The sequence below is a fragment of the Pteropus medius genome, unplaced genomic scaffold (assembly GCF_902729225.1).
Source record: "Pteropus medius unplaced genomic scaffold, Ma_sr-lr_union100, whole genome shotgun sequence".
NCBI classification, from domain to species: Eukaryota; Metazoa; Chordata; class Mammalia; order Chiroptera; family Pteropodidae; genus Pteropus; species Pteropus medius.
In genome coordinates, this window is record NW_024340700.1 from 1,004,362 (window position 1) to 1,024,568 (window position 20,207).

Genomic DNA, 20,207 nt, shown 5'->3' on the forward strand with positions numbered 1-20,207 from the left:
AAGAAGCAATGATGAATCAACACTAGACAGCACTCTGCTTCAACCTTCCAGGATATTAGACCAATTATTACAAATTTCATCATTCAGGAGTCAGTTAGCACACCTGACAAGAATATAATACATGATTTAAAAAAAAAAAAAGTCACAGAGAAAGTAGGCAATACATGGGAAAGAAAATAATAATTCATTAAATTTTTAAAGATAATAGGCAAAGGTCAGTAATAATAAACCTTCAGTAACAGAAGCAATGCTGAAGTCCATAAGCCTTTCCCCATGACCACCGTCTTCCCCTATGTGCCAGTCCAAGTGCTCTGGCCAGAGAAGGGCCATTAGCAACCCTGGAAATGCTAGTCTAAACTGGCACAGCCACATGAGGTGCCCTAGTCCTCATTCACACTTGGTGGAGCACACATGGGTATCTAACACAGGCCCGATAATCTTCTCATTGTGAGAAGGGAGGCTTGGAACAACAGCTGCTATTTCTCTACATTTTATTCATTATTCAGTACCTTCTTACACCCACTGTTTTGAATATCCCATGTTGTTCAGACACATTATCAAGTTAGTCAGCCAAGGTGAGAAGATCAAAATTATAAACAAGTTCACTGTCACCTCCTGAGTGTTTCAAAACTAGTTTCCAAAGTGAAGAGATAGTTACTAGGCTTTATTTCTCTGTGTCAATTAGCATCATTTATCACACCCTTGGCTTCTATTAAAAATAAATGCATATATGCCAACACCTATTTGTGCACATATGTATAAATAAATCTTGTAGGGTAGGGCACCTGAATAGGTCAGGCTGGCATTTGGAAATATTGTTTTAGAACTTCAGAACACAAATCAAAATAATTCAAGAAAACCATAAATAATTATCTCTGTAAATTACCATTAGGCAAAACAATGTATACATTGTAACAGTGATATATATAAATTGAAATCTTGAGTTTGACCTCAAATTCTTCCAAGCTGTATGACTTTGGACAAATTATATCAAATGAAAGAATATCAATTATAATTCATACTTCTTGTGTTGATAAGGTCCCTCTCAGCACTGAAAGTTCTGTCAAATTTTAATGTTGGACTTATTAAATATTATGGCAAAGAAAACTGAATAATAAAAATAATAAAATTTATGCTTTGAAGTAGGGCTTAAAGGGGAGGGAAAAAAAACTCCCTAAATTATGAACAGCTGATCTGCAATGCACACAAACCTGCCCCGTCCAATTTGCCTTTTCCTCTTCCTTCTCTACCCTCTCCTCCATAGGGACTAAGGTTTAGACCACCATGTCTTCCTGATGTTACCTTCTAGTGGTCCAGAGCAGGGAACCAACCATCTGATCCAACTGTGTTTTCCCCACCACCACTTTTCTTCTTCTCAAAAGGGTTACTAGCACAAGTAGCTACACACAAGTAGCTCTCCCTTTTTTTGCTTTTACTGCTCACACCTTACTTAATTCCAACTTGAACAATCAGACTAAGTTTGGTTGCCTTTCCAAAACCCAATCCCTTATCTGTTGACAACTGATGGTTTGTTCCACAGTCCCCCCACCCGTCCCGCCCAACCCTAGAATCCTAATAAAATAAGTCAATCAAATCACTGCACTTACTTCCCCTCAGTCAGAGCCTTCGATTCAGAGGTGGACACATGATTCATCACATTCAATCAGAGTGAACTTCAAGGGCTTTTTCATGTGCAATCAGCATATAAATTCACATTTTCCTAATGGACTAGAACATGGGGTGCTGTGACTTGAAAACTGCCAAAGCTACCTCATCTCTAAACATTGGGCTTAAAAACAAACTCCTGGAGCGCCCCAGAGCTAGTTAAGTTGGGCAGACAAAGAGACATCATATACCAAAGGAATTATGTGAACTCCTAAGTCAGACTCCACCTGAGCTGTCAGTTGGGTGAGAGAATAAATTCCCTTTGTGTTCCAACCAGTCTGGTTGCATTTTCTGACAATTGCTACCCCAAAAAAACGTCTGATGGGTATATATTCAATAATGAATCTTGGCTCTACCAGCTCTTCACACACTGTCACCTAAGGCAAGTTATTACTTAAATTCTCTTGGCTTCAGTTGCAAAATGAAGATGATTTCAATACTAAAGATTATCATGAGAATTTAAAATTATGTAAAGCATTGATCATAAGGCCTGGTGGGTCACAGGCAGCCGGTAAATGGCAGTTTCTATTGTTGTTTTTGCAGTTGCTTTAGGGATATCTCTCCTCAATGTATAACAGAATAAATGAGCCTAATTATTGCTGACAATAATAAAAGTACAACTAATACAAAAGGCAAGGTCTAGAATTTGAAATAAAAGTAGAAAAACAGTCAAAGCCTTCAAACTCTAAAGCTCTGGAAGATGCATGGAAGTACCTTACAGAGTTTCTCGCCATCACTAAGTTCTTCTCTAACACTGATCTGTCTACAAGGAAACCTCATTAGTTAAACACGAGTGTTTAAAATTAGGTAAATGTGGAAATCATTGATTTGTAATTTATTTATTAACCCAGAACCATTGATTTTGTATTTCAAACAATACAGATTAAGCAGACTTTCGATTACAGTATCAAACACATAGGGAATTTTGCTCTGTATTATCCTAAGCTCCTGATATCACAGTAGAACCAACTCTATGGGTTAACATTAATTTATACTTCTTGTGTTTTATTAATCTCTGTCATAACCGTCATTACGCCAGGGTTTTCTGAATCACTAGTGAATGGCAAAAATATAGCAGCCGTGATTTAATCAGAGACTTCACTGTTGAAACAGCCAGCAAAAGCAGACACATTTAGAATAGTAAATGGATAACAAAACACACTTACAGGCTCATTAATAAGAAGGCAATTAGGTCTTCTGGGAAAATTCATTTTCTAAAAGAAAGCTAAAGCAAGCTATAAAATGCAAGTAAAATTGTGTTTTGACATGAATAGTGTGCGCTGTCTATTACATCATAATTTTTCTCTTGAGAGAACTGACAAGAATCTGTTCTTAAATATGAGTACAAAAGATGGTAAAAAGAGCACCAGTGATATTTAACGTATTCTACCTAACTCCCATTCACTATATTTGCCTATCCTATAAATGATCCTTAAATGATCCTATCCTTACAAAGATCCTTAAATTACTCTTAGAAGAAAAAGAGAAATAAATATAAAACAAGAACCTGCTGCTACTAGTAACGTCAGATTAAATGCTATTTCCTGTATCAACATAGCAATATGCTAAGTAAAACTGACTGGCACGTATCATGTTGGTTCTTCAGATAATACGTTTACCTTTAAATATTCTTATATAACACATTTATAACCAAAACTATTTAGCCTTATTTTTCTTGTAAAAATATTTCTTTCAAAATTGTCTGAGTATTCTTTAAAAAAAAAAAAAACGCTGAAAATATTGTTGTTTTGATGTGTCTGGGGTGTTAAATTATAATTAAGTAAATACTGATCAGAAATATAATTCCAGGGAAATTTGTTTCATGTTGTAATTAATCCTTTCACAATACTCTTACAATTCTACAGTGAATTGCATGTGGCAATTATTTTCAAGCTGAGCTTTTTTTGGCCTAGAGCAGTGTTTCTCAAAATTAAATGTTCAAGCAAATCACCTGGAAACTTTGTTAAAATGCAGATTCTGAGTCAGTAGGTTTGGGATGGGCTCTGATAGGTAATCACAAGATTATCACAAGTTTCCAAGTGATACTGATGCTGCTGGTCTATGGACTACAATTCAAGTAGCGAAATTCTAGGGCATCTTGCAACTGAGATACAACGACCATGAAGTAATCAGGCAATAACCCTCTAGATGGTCAGTGAGGGCAATAGACAGGCTTCCTCTCTACTCTGGAATTTGATGACTTACCTAAAGTGAATCACATCTCACATCAAGGAGCTGTGACCAGTCTGCCACTTTTGCAGCTGGTCAGCTGCTAACCTGGACAGAGTTTGGAGAATCAGCCTACAATCAGCTGGTTAAGGACTATGCTGCATTGGGAAGGGATTATATAAATAGAGACCAATTTGGAGAAAGATTTATTATGTTCTTATTAAAAGAATATAATACAGTACAATATATTGAATACTATATAATTAATTTATTTTCCATTTCAGTTTCTTCATCTATGAAATAAAGAAAATGATTATCTATTTTCAAAATTCTTTCCAAGAAAAAGTATAGGGATTTGACTCCATTTCTAAATGTCCTTCCTTAACTTCCTTATAACTGAACCTCTGGGCAATGAAGTTTTATCATTATTAAGATGTGTGGATATGCGTGTGTGTGTCTATGTGTATATGTAAATACATATCTATATCTTTCAGCTTTCCTAACAAAACTAATGCAAACAATAAACTCAACTAGACACTATTTTATTTGGCTTTATTTCTAAGTTCCTCTTATTAAAATAGTTTCTAGAATGATACCTGTAGGATTCAGCCAGCACTACACTGTTCATCATTTTTATTAACAGAGCTCTACAATCTTATAAAGTGGAAACATGGATTATTTCATTAAGGACTACTTAATTTGCTCCTAAAACAACTGTAAGCGACAAAATAAGCCACTTGTAATTTTTATGGATTATCGTCACACAGAGGAGAATGCCAAAAAACTCAGCCAGAGTTAAGTGGGGAAATGGCAACGTTCCACAGCAGGATCGATGAGACCCTTACATCCCAGGCACGAGGTTTTCCCAGAATCCCAACAATCTGACACACCTCACAAAACTAGCTTTTTTTTAATTATGTAAATTTAGTTTTATTACTAGAATATTAACTACAAATCAAAAGAATTCCCACAAGAATACTACAGGAAAGTAAACATACCTCACACACACACACACGCACACACAAATTAAAAAATCTTCATGGAACTAAAAAAAAAACATTTTATGTGGAACTCTGTTTCTTTAAGAACATTTTTCATGAAATACATTTCCACTAAGATGGAGCTTAAAGTTTGTCAACTGTCTACCCCCAGAGTTCACACTGATAGCAAACATTCAAACATATATATTTTTTTAAGTTTTCCAAAGCAGAACTGTGTGTAACTTATCTCAAAATATCAGGCAATATGGTACTCAAAATTGTATCCCCATTTACAGAAAAGAACTTAAAGTTTCTCTTCCATTCAGAGATATATAAGCACAAATAAATCTTTTGTGACATTAAAAGATTACTTCATAGGTTTACAAGTTTGTTTCTGGCTTCAATTGAAATAAAAATTAGTCTGACTGATGTACTTACTTTGTCATCAAATATCAGTTTAAGACATATCATGAGTTGATAACTATGACAAACAGCATGAGTTTTGATGAAAAAACAAGTCGTGTTCAAAAATAATTATAACCTTTTTAGGCAAAGAGAAACACTTTGATAAAGGAACACAAACCAGGTACATATGATCAAAAGGTACAGTCTGAGATTAACACACGAGGGAAATTTTAAAAAATGAATATTTGGACAAAGACAAAGGATGATTCCAATAAACAAGTTAAAAATAGGGTTCCCCCCTTTTGAAAATTAAAGATCAAACACACACACTCACACGCAGGCACACACACACATTCCCAGTGTTCTTTGTTTTTTCTTTAAGAACAATCTGTAAACTCTCTTGATGTTTCCTGCTCTCTATCTTCCAGAACTCCTCTTCCTGCAAGATGAGCAGGCAGGGGAAATGCAAACAGCATAGGACAGATGAGGACAGCATTTCCCATGCCTCTGAGAAGCAGATCCCTAGTTAGTGTGATCTCCACTGTTTCTAATACCACACCTCCAGCAGACCTAGGAGACTGCACACTTCAAAGATATTAGAAGGCAACAACATGGTTTCTCTACACAGGACCATATTACATGAATTACATTTTTTAAAAAGCCATAAAAGCCTGTAGTAAACCCTCATGGCTAGAACTGAGATTTGGTGGGAGTTTTGGTGGGAGGGTTGGTTTGCTGTGGATAGTGGATGAGTCATATTGCTAGTTTTTAAGAACATGTCCAGCATGGAAAGGTATTTGTTGAAAACAAAAAGGCTGTGATTTTGTGTGTGTGCATGTGGAGCTTTATTGGGAAGGAGTGTGGGAGAGGGGCGGAGCAGCAAAGGGCTTGATTTATTTTCAAATTCACATTTATGAATACAAAGAGAAGAGCTGTCAGCAGCACACATGCCAAAGCCCAAGAGCAGCCAGATTTGACTCTTCCCGTCTGGGTAGGCCAGACACAAACCTACATCCTGCAATCTAGGAAACTCAACAGAGTCAGATATAAGGACGCTAATGAGAGAAAAACCAGTCCTGGAAATATCCAGTTACATATCATTAGTGATTAGAATTTGGAGTTTCAGTGAATTGAGGAACCAAGGGATTCTGACCAATCTAAACCAGAAAACTAAAAGGCAAACTTTAAAGCAAGCTGTCTCTGATGCAATGTCCTAGCAGGTAACAAGTTTAAGAGTAATTAACTTCACATACAGAGACATCAAAAAGTCAGACACTAGGAACGTGGCGCTGCTTAGATAAGTTGCAAGGTCCTAAGGAATCAAGGAGTGCGCTGTTACAGTGCGACATGCCAGAAACTAAATTCAAGGCACTTCCAGGCTCACTTCATACTAGAGAGACAATAGTCCCTCTCTAGGTCATTGATAAGACTGCATCTAAAAGGCTGCGTATTTTTCTCCACTCTGAGATGAAGGAGCTGAACAACCGGCAATAGTTAAACAGCTAAGAAACTGACTTAAAATATATTTCTTCTATAGTTAAAATACTTTAAAAGGAATGTTAATAGTGACTCTTACACAGGTTTAGTTCAAGTAAAGATTTACATGAGGTCAGTAAAAAAATTAAAGGATAATTTCTCTCATTGTGCTGATAAAATTATGGTCTGGCCAACCTAGGATGTTTATGTTTAATAATGATTAAATAAATGACTAGCCAAGTGAAACACACACACAATCTTAAACAGCCTGCACTCGCTAGGAGAGGGTGCAGGAACAAGTAAAGACTGAAGTCAAGGAACTCAGCTACCTCAATGTGTGGTGATTACATCCCAGACGGCTTCCTAATGCTTTACAATTTACAGTGCCAGTTCACATAAATTATTTTATAGGATCCACATCAAAACCATATGGAAAGGTCAGGATAGGTATTATTATCCCCATTTTACAGATGAGAAAGTTGAGTTTCCAAGCCTTCTCTGTTTTATCAGCCAAATCCTAGTACAGAAAAAATTTTTTTTTACATTATATGAAGAGATGATAGCTCTACAATCTAGTGAATAAACTTCGGTGCACCTTTGTGCATCTATACCTCAGTTTCCCCAGGTATAATATGACACTGGTATAACTTTAAGTGAGAGATTAAACTGAAAGGATATAAATATAAGTTGATATTTATAGGAAGTCTGGTTTGAAAGAGGCTCCTCATGCAACATTTTTACACTTCAACTACAAAAGCTAAGACAAAAGTCACAATGATGAAAATATTCTTAAATCTAGGGTTTCAACAAAGCAGACTAGATGAGTACATATATCAAAGATCCAACAAAACTTTGAAGCTTACTCCACCGAACACATGATATCTAAAAGTGGTAAATTGTCATAAATGAGTATGATTTAAAAGATTTATTAACAGGTTATTTTAAAATCCTGAACATGTTTGTTTTAGACTTTAAAGCCTTTTTTTATTTAGATTTCTCAAAAGAAATAAAAGTTCATCACTTAAAGAATATAAGAAAAACAAACAAACAGTAACAAAGAATGCACCTCCAAGCTCTGAATCTGTATCTTTGCAACAAATCTAACTGCCAAAAAATCTGATGACAGTAGAATATCAAATAACTTAAGACAGCCAGAAAATGTTAGGTTTTACAAAACAAACGTTTAATTTATAAAGGCAGATCTACAACCTGACTTTAAACTATGGAATAAAAGGCATTCATTTCTGGACAAATATGTAAATCCTGAATGGCAAAATTTTGAGATAATCTTGGGAGTACTGCATATTAGGATTGCATTCTTTGACTTAAATATATCATAAAGTCAAATGTTTTGCTTTGTCACTAAAGAAAAGCCAGGCATTTTAGTGGCTGGATGTCTAAGAACACAATTGTTCATTAGAGATATCTGAACTCCAGGGATAAGGAAAGCTCATCTGCACATTCTGCTGGAGGAAATTGAATATTTACTTGCTCATTAAAGGGTAAATAACATTTGAAAAGGAAAAAAGAAAAGTTTCTCTACTGCTGAAAATGTCTGTCAGTTGTCAAAACATTAATAGTTGCAACTCCTGAATACATGTAAGTTTAATGATGCAACTAGTAGAATTGAAACTTCCGATTAACAAACTGCATGCTTTTTCAAGCGTAGGCTCTCCGTGCAGTAATAAACACAGCAAAAATCAATATCCACTCCAACTTGCCTGCATATGACCATTGTCAAGCACGATTTCAATACTAATGGGCATGTTATGTCAGAGATGCATGCAATAATGCTTACTCCAGAAATAATTAAACTGAGCTATAGGATCATTCACTGCATAGAACTGTTTTCCTTTGCATACATCACTGATATACATAGCTTTTCCTCTACACGCTGCATTTCATCATCTGACTGAGTGCACAACACACGTTGCCACCTGAATCTGTTGTCTAACTCCTATAGAGTTCTAAAGAGGTCAGAAAAGACTGAAGTGAAATAAACATTACTCCCGATCACAGCAATTTGAATTTATTTCCCGGAAACCGGGCAGCCAAAACAACCAGAGAAACTAAGATGTGCAAAGTAAGTTCGTTCTCCGCGTCCTGCAGCCTCAGCCAGGAGCGCGGCTGTCACTTCTCCCGTCTCCCCGTCTTCTCCAGCACCCCTCAGCCACCTCTGTGTCTTCATCTGCACCGCGAAACCAAGGCAGCAGAAGCGCTCGCCAACCACGCTGAGCTGGGTGGATTGGCCAGAAAAGTTGTCAGGATCTGCGCGAGACAACCAAGCGCCCGGGAGCCCGCTCCCCAGCGTCCACCTGGTGAAACTTCAGAGCCCCCAGAGGAGAGAACGAAAGAAGCAACCAACGGTAAGGATAACAAAACTAGAAAGGAACATAGGACGGGATCGGGAGATGGGGTTACACAGACTTCTCTAAGTGGCTTTACCCACAACCCAAAGGGCTAAAATAAAATGCCAGACCGCTCCACATCCCTCCTTTTGGTCCTCGTGGCGGGCAGCAGCCGTTTGCAGCCCCCACCACCCAGGCCGGCTCTGGGAGTAGCTGCGCCAGCTTTGCGGTGGCTCAGCCCGAAGAACAGGCTACCGCACCGGTGGTCAGGCTTCCCGGACCCGGCTCTCAGCCTTCGCTGCAGAGGACCGCTCAGTGTGGAGCCTTTGAATCATATTTCAAAACATGAAATGTACATACGGAACCTACTCCACGCAGTGCCCTAACCCACAGGGCAAAGCCAGGAGCAGCTCAACGCTGGCGGAGGAGAAAGAGACTGAGGGAAGGACGGGGAAGTAGTTAGACAATAGTAAGGGAGGTTATTCCCGGGACAAAAAGCACCTGGCAAAGCGCGCCGAGGTCAGTCCCTTGGAGTCTCAACGTTTCTGACAATGGCTTCCCGGGAGGAAAAAAACACACACACAAAAAAAAACCCTTTTTTTTTTTGAATACTCTAGTGGCAGACAGCAACAAGCCTGCACCACGAGCAACAGAGTAGCCGTCTCCCGAGTCGTAACTACTTTTTCTTTCCCTCTTCCCCAGCGCCGTGCTGCCCGCGCTGGACGCCGAGGCTACCAGTTTCCCAAGAAAAGCAATGTCTCACACACTCCCGCACAACCTGGCCAGCCTGCGCCCAAAGCGAACCTCATAGAGGAACAATGGGTCGCTAAGACAAAAGTTACCTGCGCCGAGCGACTCCCAGACCGGGGCCCCACGTCCCACCTGGCACAAACTCTGGGGACATCTCTCTCTGCCTCTGCCCTGCCCCTCACCCCCGGGCCGCGAAAGCTTCCCCCAAATTCTTGCCCCCCGCCCTGGAGAGTAGCCACTCTACCCCTCGCGAGCCCGGGGCCATAAGCAGTTGTCTGGGCCACTCACCTGCGGAGAACTGGCCTTGGGCCGACCCCAGAAGAGGCCAAGGGGAGAGAAGCAAGAGCGCCAAAAAAGCAGGCAGCACCGCTGTCGCTGTATCCATGTCGACTTTGGGAGAAGTTTCAAGCAGCTTTGCAAAGAGCTGCTGGGGTGATCGCAGCGAAATCCACGACTAAAGACGCCGGCCCGGCCTCGCGGGGTGAGAGCGGGAAGTCCACAGCCGCCCGCCCGCACTTTTTCCTTCTTTGTGGTCGCCAAACTACCTCTGGGGCGCCAGCGTCGCCTGCGTCTCCCGCCGGCCGCGGCGGCCGCTCTCCATGGCTCAGCGGAGGCTGCTCCTGTTAGTCAAGAGTTACTTTGCTCGGGGAGGGACGGGGGCGGAGCCGGGATGACGTCGCCCCGCGGGCTTTGGGCGCTTAAGGAATGCGGGCTCGGGCGCGGCGCCGCCGCCTCCTGCCGGAGAGACGCGCGCCAGCCCCGGCCGCGCGCCCCGCGCCGCCTTTGTTCGCTGCCCGGGCCCGGCTGCCCGCCACTGCTCGTGGGGAGGGAGGACGGGAAAGTGGACTTGGCGCTGTTCGTCGTCCTGTTCCAGAAATCTGAGTTTGAGATGCGAGAGTTTGTTAAGCAATGTGTCCGGGCCGTAGAGGACGAGTGCAGAGAACCCCTGCTGTTGGACCACAGGCGTCCTGAGGTTAGGTCCCCACGGTGGAGGTCCCGGAGCGGTTGCCAGTAGGAAGAAGGGGGAGCGTAGAAGCGCCCTAAAGAAACACCCACCTACATTGATAAGTCGCTGTTCCTTATTCATGTAATAAGTAATAAGACACCCCTTCCCCATTGAAAACTTATTGTTCCTTGGTCGTATAAAAATAAAACTTGGACCAAAATAAACGTCCGGTAGGTAACTTTTCAGTGTGAACAGCTGGCGTGTGTCCGTTCTGGTTTATTTATCATTTGCCGAATATTTGGATTTACTCTCTACTTCCCTGATTTTGCTTGTTCTGAAACCTCCCGGCCTCTTTCCACTTCCCTCACGAAGAACCTGAGAACTGCATCACGGCTTATTATCCTTTCCTTTCACATAGGTCTGCTGAAAGAGAAAGGGCTTTTGTTTTATTTTTAATATCTAATAGCTATTTAAAACATAAGTATTTAACAATAGGACTTAACATCGACAAAGAAAACTGCAACGGATGGTCTTATCCGGAGGGAAAGAATGCTATACGCCTACTATGACAGTGAAGTATTTTACAGTTTGCTACTTCTCCAGCAGCTTGAAGTGGCTTCACCATATGCTGAACTTCTTGCTTCTGTGAAAAAAAATGTATAATGAATACTTTATTCATTGTTGTAAAATATCAAATAAAATAGATGTGGTCACAACTGAATAAACAATATTTATTCAAAATTTTGATGTTATATATACAATTCCTAAAACAATAGAATCTATTAATTGACATATGTCAGTTACTCAGACATTTTTAGCCTTTGTAAATCAACACAATTCGAAACTCAATATAACATAATTTGCCAAGACATACATACCTTTATTCAAATCAAATATATGCTATTAATGACCAGACTTATAATAGAACTGGAATATAGATATAAGTATAGATATAAAATCAGGAAAGAAGAGACTTTTTTAAAAAAATTTGGTAAGAATAGAAGCTTGATTAAACAGATTTGGAGTATTATAGCCATTCATTAGCACACTAACTAGCCCAACACTTGTCGGTTCAATTCATCATAGTTAAGTTCATTCTTCCTTGGGATGCAACATAGAATTTTTAAAACTTCATCATCCTATAAATGTTAGCACATTAATGCTCTTATTTCTTTGATTAAAGGATATTTCTAAATCCTAGTTAACAAAAAAACTGAAGGACATACTTTCCTTTCAAAGGACTTAGCAGAACTTTGTGAAATTTAGCAATATGCCTCAAGAAAAAAAAAAATCCCTCTATCCATATACTAATTAATCTGTTCTATCCTTGAAAGAAAGACAAAGGAAGTTCATGACTTGATAGATTTGTTTGTTTAAACATAAAAACCTCATTTAAAACTTGACATACAGTACTAGGGCAAAGAACACACAGTTCTTACCTTGCTCATTCTTGGGTCAACTGATGGATGATTCATTTCATTTTCCTCTATCCTGGAGGTAAAAACAGTAACAGGTAATGTTTACAGAGTGTTAGGCACTGTCTTAAGATATACATTGTTTTCTTGAGTTCGGACAACAATTGGATGACTTTCTTACAATTATTACTCCCATTTGACAAATGAGGAAACATAGTTACAGATTAAGTAATTTACTCTCCCAATTGTACATATATGAGTAAGAAGTGGGTGAGGGGAAACGGGGCAAGGAACTTCTCTAAAGAAATGAGCATTTAGCAAGGATGTCTTCTAAGTATCAAAGAAATGCAATAAAACTTTTGGATGAGTAAATGGGTCCTGTTGTCCTTAGTTATCACTAGTGCTGTCCACAGTACCTAATGCTGGCCAGAGTGGATTGACTATTTGTATCTTCCAGATATTACTTGGCAGATATTAGAAACTTACTAGATCTTTGTTTATTTGAAAGAATGAATGGATGTATCATCAATCAATAGAAATACAAATTTGATATAACAGAAAAAAAATCAACATGCATTTAACAATCACTAAAATGTTTATATTCTTTGTTCTAAGAAAATAATCTCAAATGTGCAAAGTGTTATGAACACAAAAATATCCATCATTTACAAAAGAGAAAAGTGGAAATAATATAAATGTCCAACAATAGGCAGATTTATGAGCATTATCTGGATAGAATATCTCATAGCAACTAGAAATAAAGATTATTAGAAAAGAGTAAGTTGCAAGGTGGGAAAATGCTTATGATAAAATGTTGGGTAAAAATAATCAGAAGACAGTGTAGAGTTTCAATTTGGAAAGATGAAAAAGTTCTGCAGAAGGATGGTGGTGATGGTTGCACAACAATATTAATGTACTTAAAGCTATTGAACCATATGCTTAAAAATAGTTTAAATACTAACTTTTATATTATGTATATTTTACTAGAAAAAATCAAAAGTCAAAAGTAAACATGTACTGTAATTACAGCTAAGAAAAGAAGACTGAAAAAAACCAAACTATAACACTGATGTAATTAGTGATAGAAGTAAAATAATAAAAATTAATAACTGTCCTTTATTCTACTTTTTTTGGTATATAATTATAGCATATCTTTTTAAAGAGGACCGATTTGTATTTTGATTACAGATATACCGCATAGTAACTCCAATCATGAATTTAGATCTGCATTTGACAAAATCGTTTCTGTAAGATTCTTGCTCTATCGAAATTTATTAAGTGTAATTGGAAAATAAGGCCCCCACATAAAATAAGCTTGGAGAACTCTGGACTAAACAAAGTTAAACAGCTTCCTTAACTATACCAGGCTTCTTTACTATAGAACTTTACCATGGTTATCAATATAGTATTGTACACTGTCAATAAGCTGGAAATGGGGAAAGAATATATCCTTTTTCAAAGTTTCATGCCATAGATCTCTTTAATCGAGAAGTATTTCTCAGGATTATGGTTCCAGGGAACAGAATTTGGGAAATATTGCTATAAGCAGCATTTACTATATCTGTATTTCAGTTTTCTTCATATGAAAATGAGGCTAATCAGATTTTTCAAAGGATTAAATGAAATATAAATATTTTTAAATATATATTTTTCCTATAGATGTAAATTTACTTATAGGTAAAGATATAAAAGGGCCTAGGCGATAACAATTGCTGAGTAAATGTTCTTTTCCTTCTCTTGTTCCTCTGAAGGATTATGTTCAAAGTCATACCCAGCAGAAGCAAGATTTACCCAATGACAGGCTGTGAGTATACCCCCAGCATATATTTATTAGCAATTACATAATATTATCAGCTTGTTAATAATAACTAATTGCTTGTGTTATGCTTTTTAGTTTGAAAGTCCTCTTCACCCATATGTTCTCAATCTATCCTCACTCCAACCCTGTGAAGTAGATAGGTCAGGTAGTATTATTAATTTAATATTAACTAATGAGAAAAAGAAAAGTTTAGAGGGATTAAAATACTGGCCAAGGTTATAACACTGACCAATAGCAGAGCTGTCACTCTGACCTGCATATTTTGATTTTGAATCTCGTCTCCACCACCCCCTCCATGTGAACCTAATTCTCATCTCTAAAACTTTCATTTGAGTTAGATGTCAAAATCCTTAATGACATCCATTAGACAGAGCCTCTTGGGCTGTGGGTGGAAATGAGCTTCTATTTTCTCTTTGAAATGAGAAGACTAAGGAGAAGGAGGAGAAGGAGATTAAAAGCACTTCCTTACAGTAATGGTCTTGCACAGGTGTATGCATGTTGTCAATAGAGTCCTTCGGGCAGGGAGGGCAGGGAATTTCCTATGAGATAGCCCTGAACAGAACAGGGATTTCCAGAAAATAAAATAAATAAGTGCCTCTGATGCTTTTGAAAGCCATTGTTCTGGATGAGCATTTGCATCTACTGTAGGGCAAAGCCTAGTTGCTCCCTGAAATAATGCTGGGAGCTGGCCAGTTACTACCTAGATCTTGACACCAGAGCATCTAGAAACAAATAAAATTGGGACGGACAAGTTTCTAAGTCTCTAAGGAAATTCTCCTCTCTGTATGTTCTTAGGTAATTTTGAATAAAATGGAAAGAAATGCACTGTACTTAAAACCAGAGTTATTTTGTAAGTCTCTTGAACCCTTTAAAATATCTATAACTGGGAATTAGTTCAGAAGCACTAAGAAAATGCATGCTCCAAAGGGTTTATCCAGGGAAGAAAAAAAAAGTGAGCAGCTTGAGAACTCGGTGTTGCCAATTTGGAAGAGTAATTTGCCTACAGCTGCATATAATTAACAAGCATGGGTCAAAAAGGAAGCCAATCATAAAAGTGTAAATTGAATTGAAGTAGAGGGATGGGACAGTGACAGTCACTTTCAGAGCTGGTATATTCTGACTTCAGATGACTTCAGAGTCTCTTCCATTTTTAAAAAGCCTAGCCTAATGATGTTAGGAAAAGATTGAAATTGGGGAGGAGGAGGGGAATGTTTGGTCTTCATAATACTCTAGCATGTGTTTGATAAATTACCTTTTCTGGAACATTATGTGAGGCCTTATTCATCCTTTATATTAGTAAGCAATTTCCATGCCAAAAGAAAAAAAGTATCCCTCCCACCCCACGCCCCATCCCCGGCTCACTATAAGAAAAAAAGGTATAAAGGAACCAGGTATATAGCATCCCATTGAATCCTGTTTGAATTCTTTTGGTTTGAATAGACAAATTATCCTGAAGTATTTTTTTGTTATTGTTTATTACTTTAGTAAAAACCGGGAAAGAGGATAACTCTTAAAATTAATTAAATACATCTCGTATTCAATAATACATTTTGCAGGGTTAAAAGCTCATATGCAGAGTTGCAGCCCGAGGAGAATTAACACAGCTGAATGAGAAATTATCTAATGATTATGCTCTTTCTTTCCTCCTACTTACTTCTGGAGGGGTTTTGGGGGCCAGCTTCACATATGGAACCCTGTGGATCCTGCCATCTTTTCTGCTTATTCTGGTCTGAAGAGAGAATGAAATAAAATTCTGAACACAAAATGTGATGCTTATCAAGCTCTAGAGATTTTTCTAATCCTCCAAACATTCTCCAATAAAATCTTCCCTTTACACTGCTGTTGTTGCCACAGCATTTATAACCAGGGCAAGTCTGACAAGAAAATGAATCATTAAAACCTACATGCAAACATAGGAGCTCATTTCGCTGCTGAAGTCCTCTTTAACCAAAGCAAAGAATTCATTTTGTCATTTGCAAGCATTTATTAAGTGTACAACACAGTGTTAGTTACTCTATGGAGGACACAAGAGAATTAGCAGTTTACATTTAACAGACCAAAAAAATCAAGAGACAACAAACCATATGGGGTGTGCGTGTGCACATGCATATATGTGTGCATGTGTGTATGGGTTATAACATAAATGTCAAAGCAAAGTATTAGGTCATGGTAAAGTGCAGTTGAAAGGTAAAGTTTGATGGCAATGACCTATTTTGAGCTAGATCTTAAAGGAAGAGATAGTTGCAACTGGCAATAAAAAAGGGGGGATTGGGGTACAAACTATGTGTTGGCTCTTGAATCTCTTACTTGAATAGGCTTTTTATGAAATAATTTTCTCTTGAGACCAACCAAAACGTACGTCTCATTGACTATGATACCTGTTTATCCTGGAGATGAGTTCTCATTTTATTGTTGACTTTTCAAATCATTTGAGAATCTTTGTTGGAAAATGCATAAAATATAGATTTCTTATAACATCGGTTTTGTATGCTTTCAAAGTTTCACAACTGCCTACATTTAATAAGCTTAAAGAGGAGTTATTAAGAAATAGCCATATGAGCACAATGGAGTATTAAAATCACATGCAATTTATTTGGGGTCATAATGAAATAGTCAATTAGCCCTTTTACTTATTGACAACTACAGCTGGTATAAATTAATAGTCCATGGATCTCAGCAGAAAGTCAAAGGATAAGAAGTTACAACTGTTTGGGGAAAGAATCAGAGGTGAATTGGTGAAAACCTAGTTGTATTTAAGTTTCTGCATGCTGTAAAATAGCCACTTAAGTAGTTTATATAAACTTTAGAGAAGCCTGATGGACAATGTGAATGTACATAAGAAATAATCAAAATAGCTAATTTTTAAAAAACACTTTACATGAGATGGTAGGCAGAATAATGACAACTTGACTCCCTCCCCCGCCACCACCAAAATATATATATATATGTCTCTGAAAACTATGAATATGTAAATATGTTTTCTAATGTAGAAAAAGAGACTTTGCAGATGTGCTTAACTTAAGAATCTTGAGACTGCAATATCATCTAGGAATAGCTGGATGAGTTCAATGTAATTCACTAGGTCCTCATAAGAGAGAAGCAATGGAGGTAGCCAAATTGGAAAGAAAGAAGTAAAATTGTCATTATTTGCAGATGATATGATGCTATATATAAAAATCTCTAAAGATTCCACCAAAAACCCATTAGAATTAAGTAAGTGAATACAGTAAAGGTGCAGGATATAAAATTAATCTTCATAAATATGTTGCACTTTTATACACTAATAATGAACTATCAGAAAGAGAAATTAAGAAAACAGTCCCATTTGCATCAAAGAGAAACAAATTTAGCTAAGGAGGTAAAATATCTATACTCTGAAAGCTATAAGACATTGATGGAAAAAAAAGTGAAGAAAACACAAATAAATAGAAAGACATAATGTACTCATGAATTGGGGAATTACTATCATTCAAATGTTTATACACAAAGCAATCTACAGAGAAATGCATTCCCTATCAAAATATCAAAGGCATTTTTCACAGAGCTAGAACAAATAATTATAAAATGTGTATGGAACAATAAAAGATCTCAAATGGCTAAAGCAATCTTGAGAAAAAAGAACAAAGTTAGAGGTTTCACATTTCCTGATTTTAAACTATATCGCAAACCTATAGTACTCAAAACAGAATGTTACTAGCAAAAAAACAAACACGTAGATCAATGGAACAGAATAGAGAGCCTAGAAATAAACTCAAGCTTAGATGGTCAATTAATTTTTGACAAAGGAGGTCTTATTTTACTATTCTACCCTGTTTTCCTTTCACCCTGATTTCTTCTTTATATTTTAATGTACTGGTTTTATTTTTCTAAACCAAGAGTTAAGCCTACCAAAAAGTAAGTAAAACAAACAAAACTACCCCCAGGAGAATGGGTATATAGTTTTGCAGATTCATAAGCTAAATGAACACCTTCTATCTTCCTGCTTCTTAAATCTTTTTAGATGAAAAATGACAAGTTACAGAAAGTTAGGGTGCCTTACCCGAAATTTTAGAGTGCATCCCTTAAGCATGTGCTAATTACCAACTTGTCAGGGATAAATAGGAAGGAGAGCGGTTTCTACATTATGAAAGGCTATTTGTTAAAATGTAATCTAAGGTTATTCATCTCTGAATCACAGAACTTGTAAATTTCTGCCTCCTCTGTTATCCTTTTTTTTCATTCTGCCAGTTATCCTTGGATTGTGGTAAGAGGAAGAGATTAGGATGACCCACCAGGTCCTCCAAATTCTTCACAAAACTGTCAAAAAATAAATAAATAGTACAGAATCTATACATCTTTGCAAAAGGACATGTTTGAGGAGACTAGGGAAAACATTAGAAATCTCTTTAAATTACTGAGACCTATTCCTGCATTAAGAAGAAATTACTCAGATCCAAAAGTATGATTTCTCAAAGAAAAAAAATGACACCTGAGTTGGTAAATGACAAGACCTATCACAGAACTATTTTGTCCAGTTGTAATACAGCTGCTGATCAGCTTACTAAGGAGCCCGAGGACAGATTAATTATTTAGCAATGGAATAAACTGAAAAGTTGGCTCTAACTAATACAAATTGAAACACCAAACTCAGAAAAACTCTCAGCAATAGTCACAAAAATTGCAAGTGATTTTGAAACTAGGTTTTACAATTGGTTTATCAACTCCATTTCCTTTTTCTTTCTCTTAACTCTCAACCTCCCTTTTCCCCCATTCCAGACCATCCTATTACCTCCCCTCCCCCACCCCCACTCTTTTTTGCCCACTTCATACTAAGCAATACCTTCCAAATAGGGCAATTCCTCTCTTCAGCTTTCCCTACCTCCTTTCCTCTCCCTTACTTCCTATCTTTAACCCTCTGCACTGGTCGCTGAAGCGTACAGAGATAGGGCAGAAGGTCCCATACCTCCAAGAGCATAAGTCAGCATCTAATGGTGAATATGGGGACAGGAGAATGACATGTGAAAAAGGAACTAGGAATAAAGGCAAAAATGATAGGCACCACTGAGGTGCAAACAACTTGCTGTGAAAACAGCTGAAGAAGCAATTAATTTCTGTCATTTTCTAACAAGGATGGACGACAAATATCTTTACTCTGCCTATTCCCCTCCCATCTGTTTCTCTCACTTCTAATGGGGACAATTTGGGATCTGGGTTGTCAGTTTATGCTACTGAAATGTGAAACTGGAGGATGAAATTTATTCTGATGTCAACCACAGAAGAGGCTGTATTTAATTTAAATATATATAGTCAGAGCAGTTTGGTGACTAAATCTCTACAAAGAACAACAATCTTAGGTCCCTGATGTCAGTTTCTGCTTTAGAACCCACAATAATTGTTGTGATCATGTTTTCTTGTATTTTCCTCTCTCTTTCAACTTCCTGATGCCTCCCTGGGATTTGCCAGTATTTTGCCTCACTAGTTCCTGTACCGAACTCTTCTAGCTGCTGTACACTTCAAGTACAGACCAGTCTCTATACCAGAACAACCTGATTGCTTATGCGTTATGAATTCAGAGGAACTCTCCAGAGCACTCAGTCTAAAATGCCATTATTTTATGTGTCTTATCAAACATTCAAATGTTCCTGTGAGGGTAGAGCAGAAGGTCTACCAGTCACTTATACCTCGCTTTGAATTATTTCATCATATTATTTTTCTCTAAACATCTAGTAGACATGAGCTACCTTTGAGGGTGCTAATTCACTCCTACAGCCACTATTTATGTACATTCTATTAAGGTTAACTTGATACCAAAAAAAGAAAAAAAAAGAATAAGACTTGTCCGATTCATAGGCCAGTTGGGGGAAAGAAATACATCATAATTTTAATAAATAATGATTGTGGGAAAACCACCACTCTTGCTTTGGGAATTAGGTATAGGCTTCAGATTGAAGACCACAGATTTGAGATCAGTCTTGAAGATTAATTTCGTACTGGCCAGAGCTAGAAAAGGAGGGGGATATGTTTGGAATTATGAATACTTTGAAATGGGGAGATTTGGGGTGAAGGCCAGAATAGAGATTTCAAGCAGCCAGGAATAGCATAAGACATTACAGGTAAGGTAGAAGACTTAGATTCAGAATTTGGGAGAAAATGCCACAAGGGAGAAAAGGATAGGGGAAGATTATACAACAGTCTGTGACTATTTTAGATTTTTGCCATTGAGGGCTTATTTTAAGAGGCAAAGAAACAAAGCAG

General features: G+C 37.7%; 1 protein-coding gene across 4 annotated transcripts in view; it reads right to left on the reverse strand.

The window, feature by feature from the left end:
• PTPRK (protein tyrosine phosphatase receptor type K) overlaps positions 1–10,437 on the reverse strand; it is a 477,924-nt gene extending 467,487 nt beyond the window's left edge. The window contains exon 1 of one of the 4 annotated variants that reach the window (XM_039881103.1): positions 10,082–10,437. In XM_039881103.1, the coding sequence (XP_039737037.1) occupies positions 10,082–10,178 (97 nt within the window). In that variant the 5' untranslated portion in view covers positions 10,179–10,437. The remainder of the gene's footprint in view (positions 1–10,081) is intronic. The other 3 variants (XM_039881104.1, XM_039881105.1, XM_039881102.1) reach the window with 3 other exon arrangements.
• Positions 10,438–20,207: the final 9,770 nt, after the last annotated feature.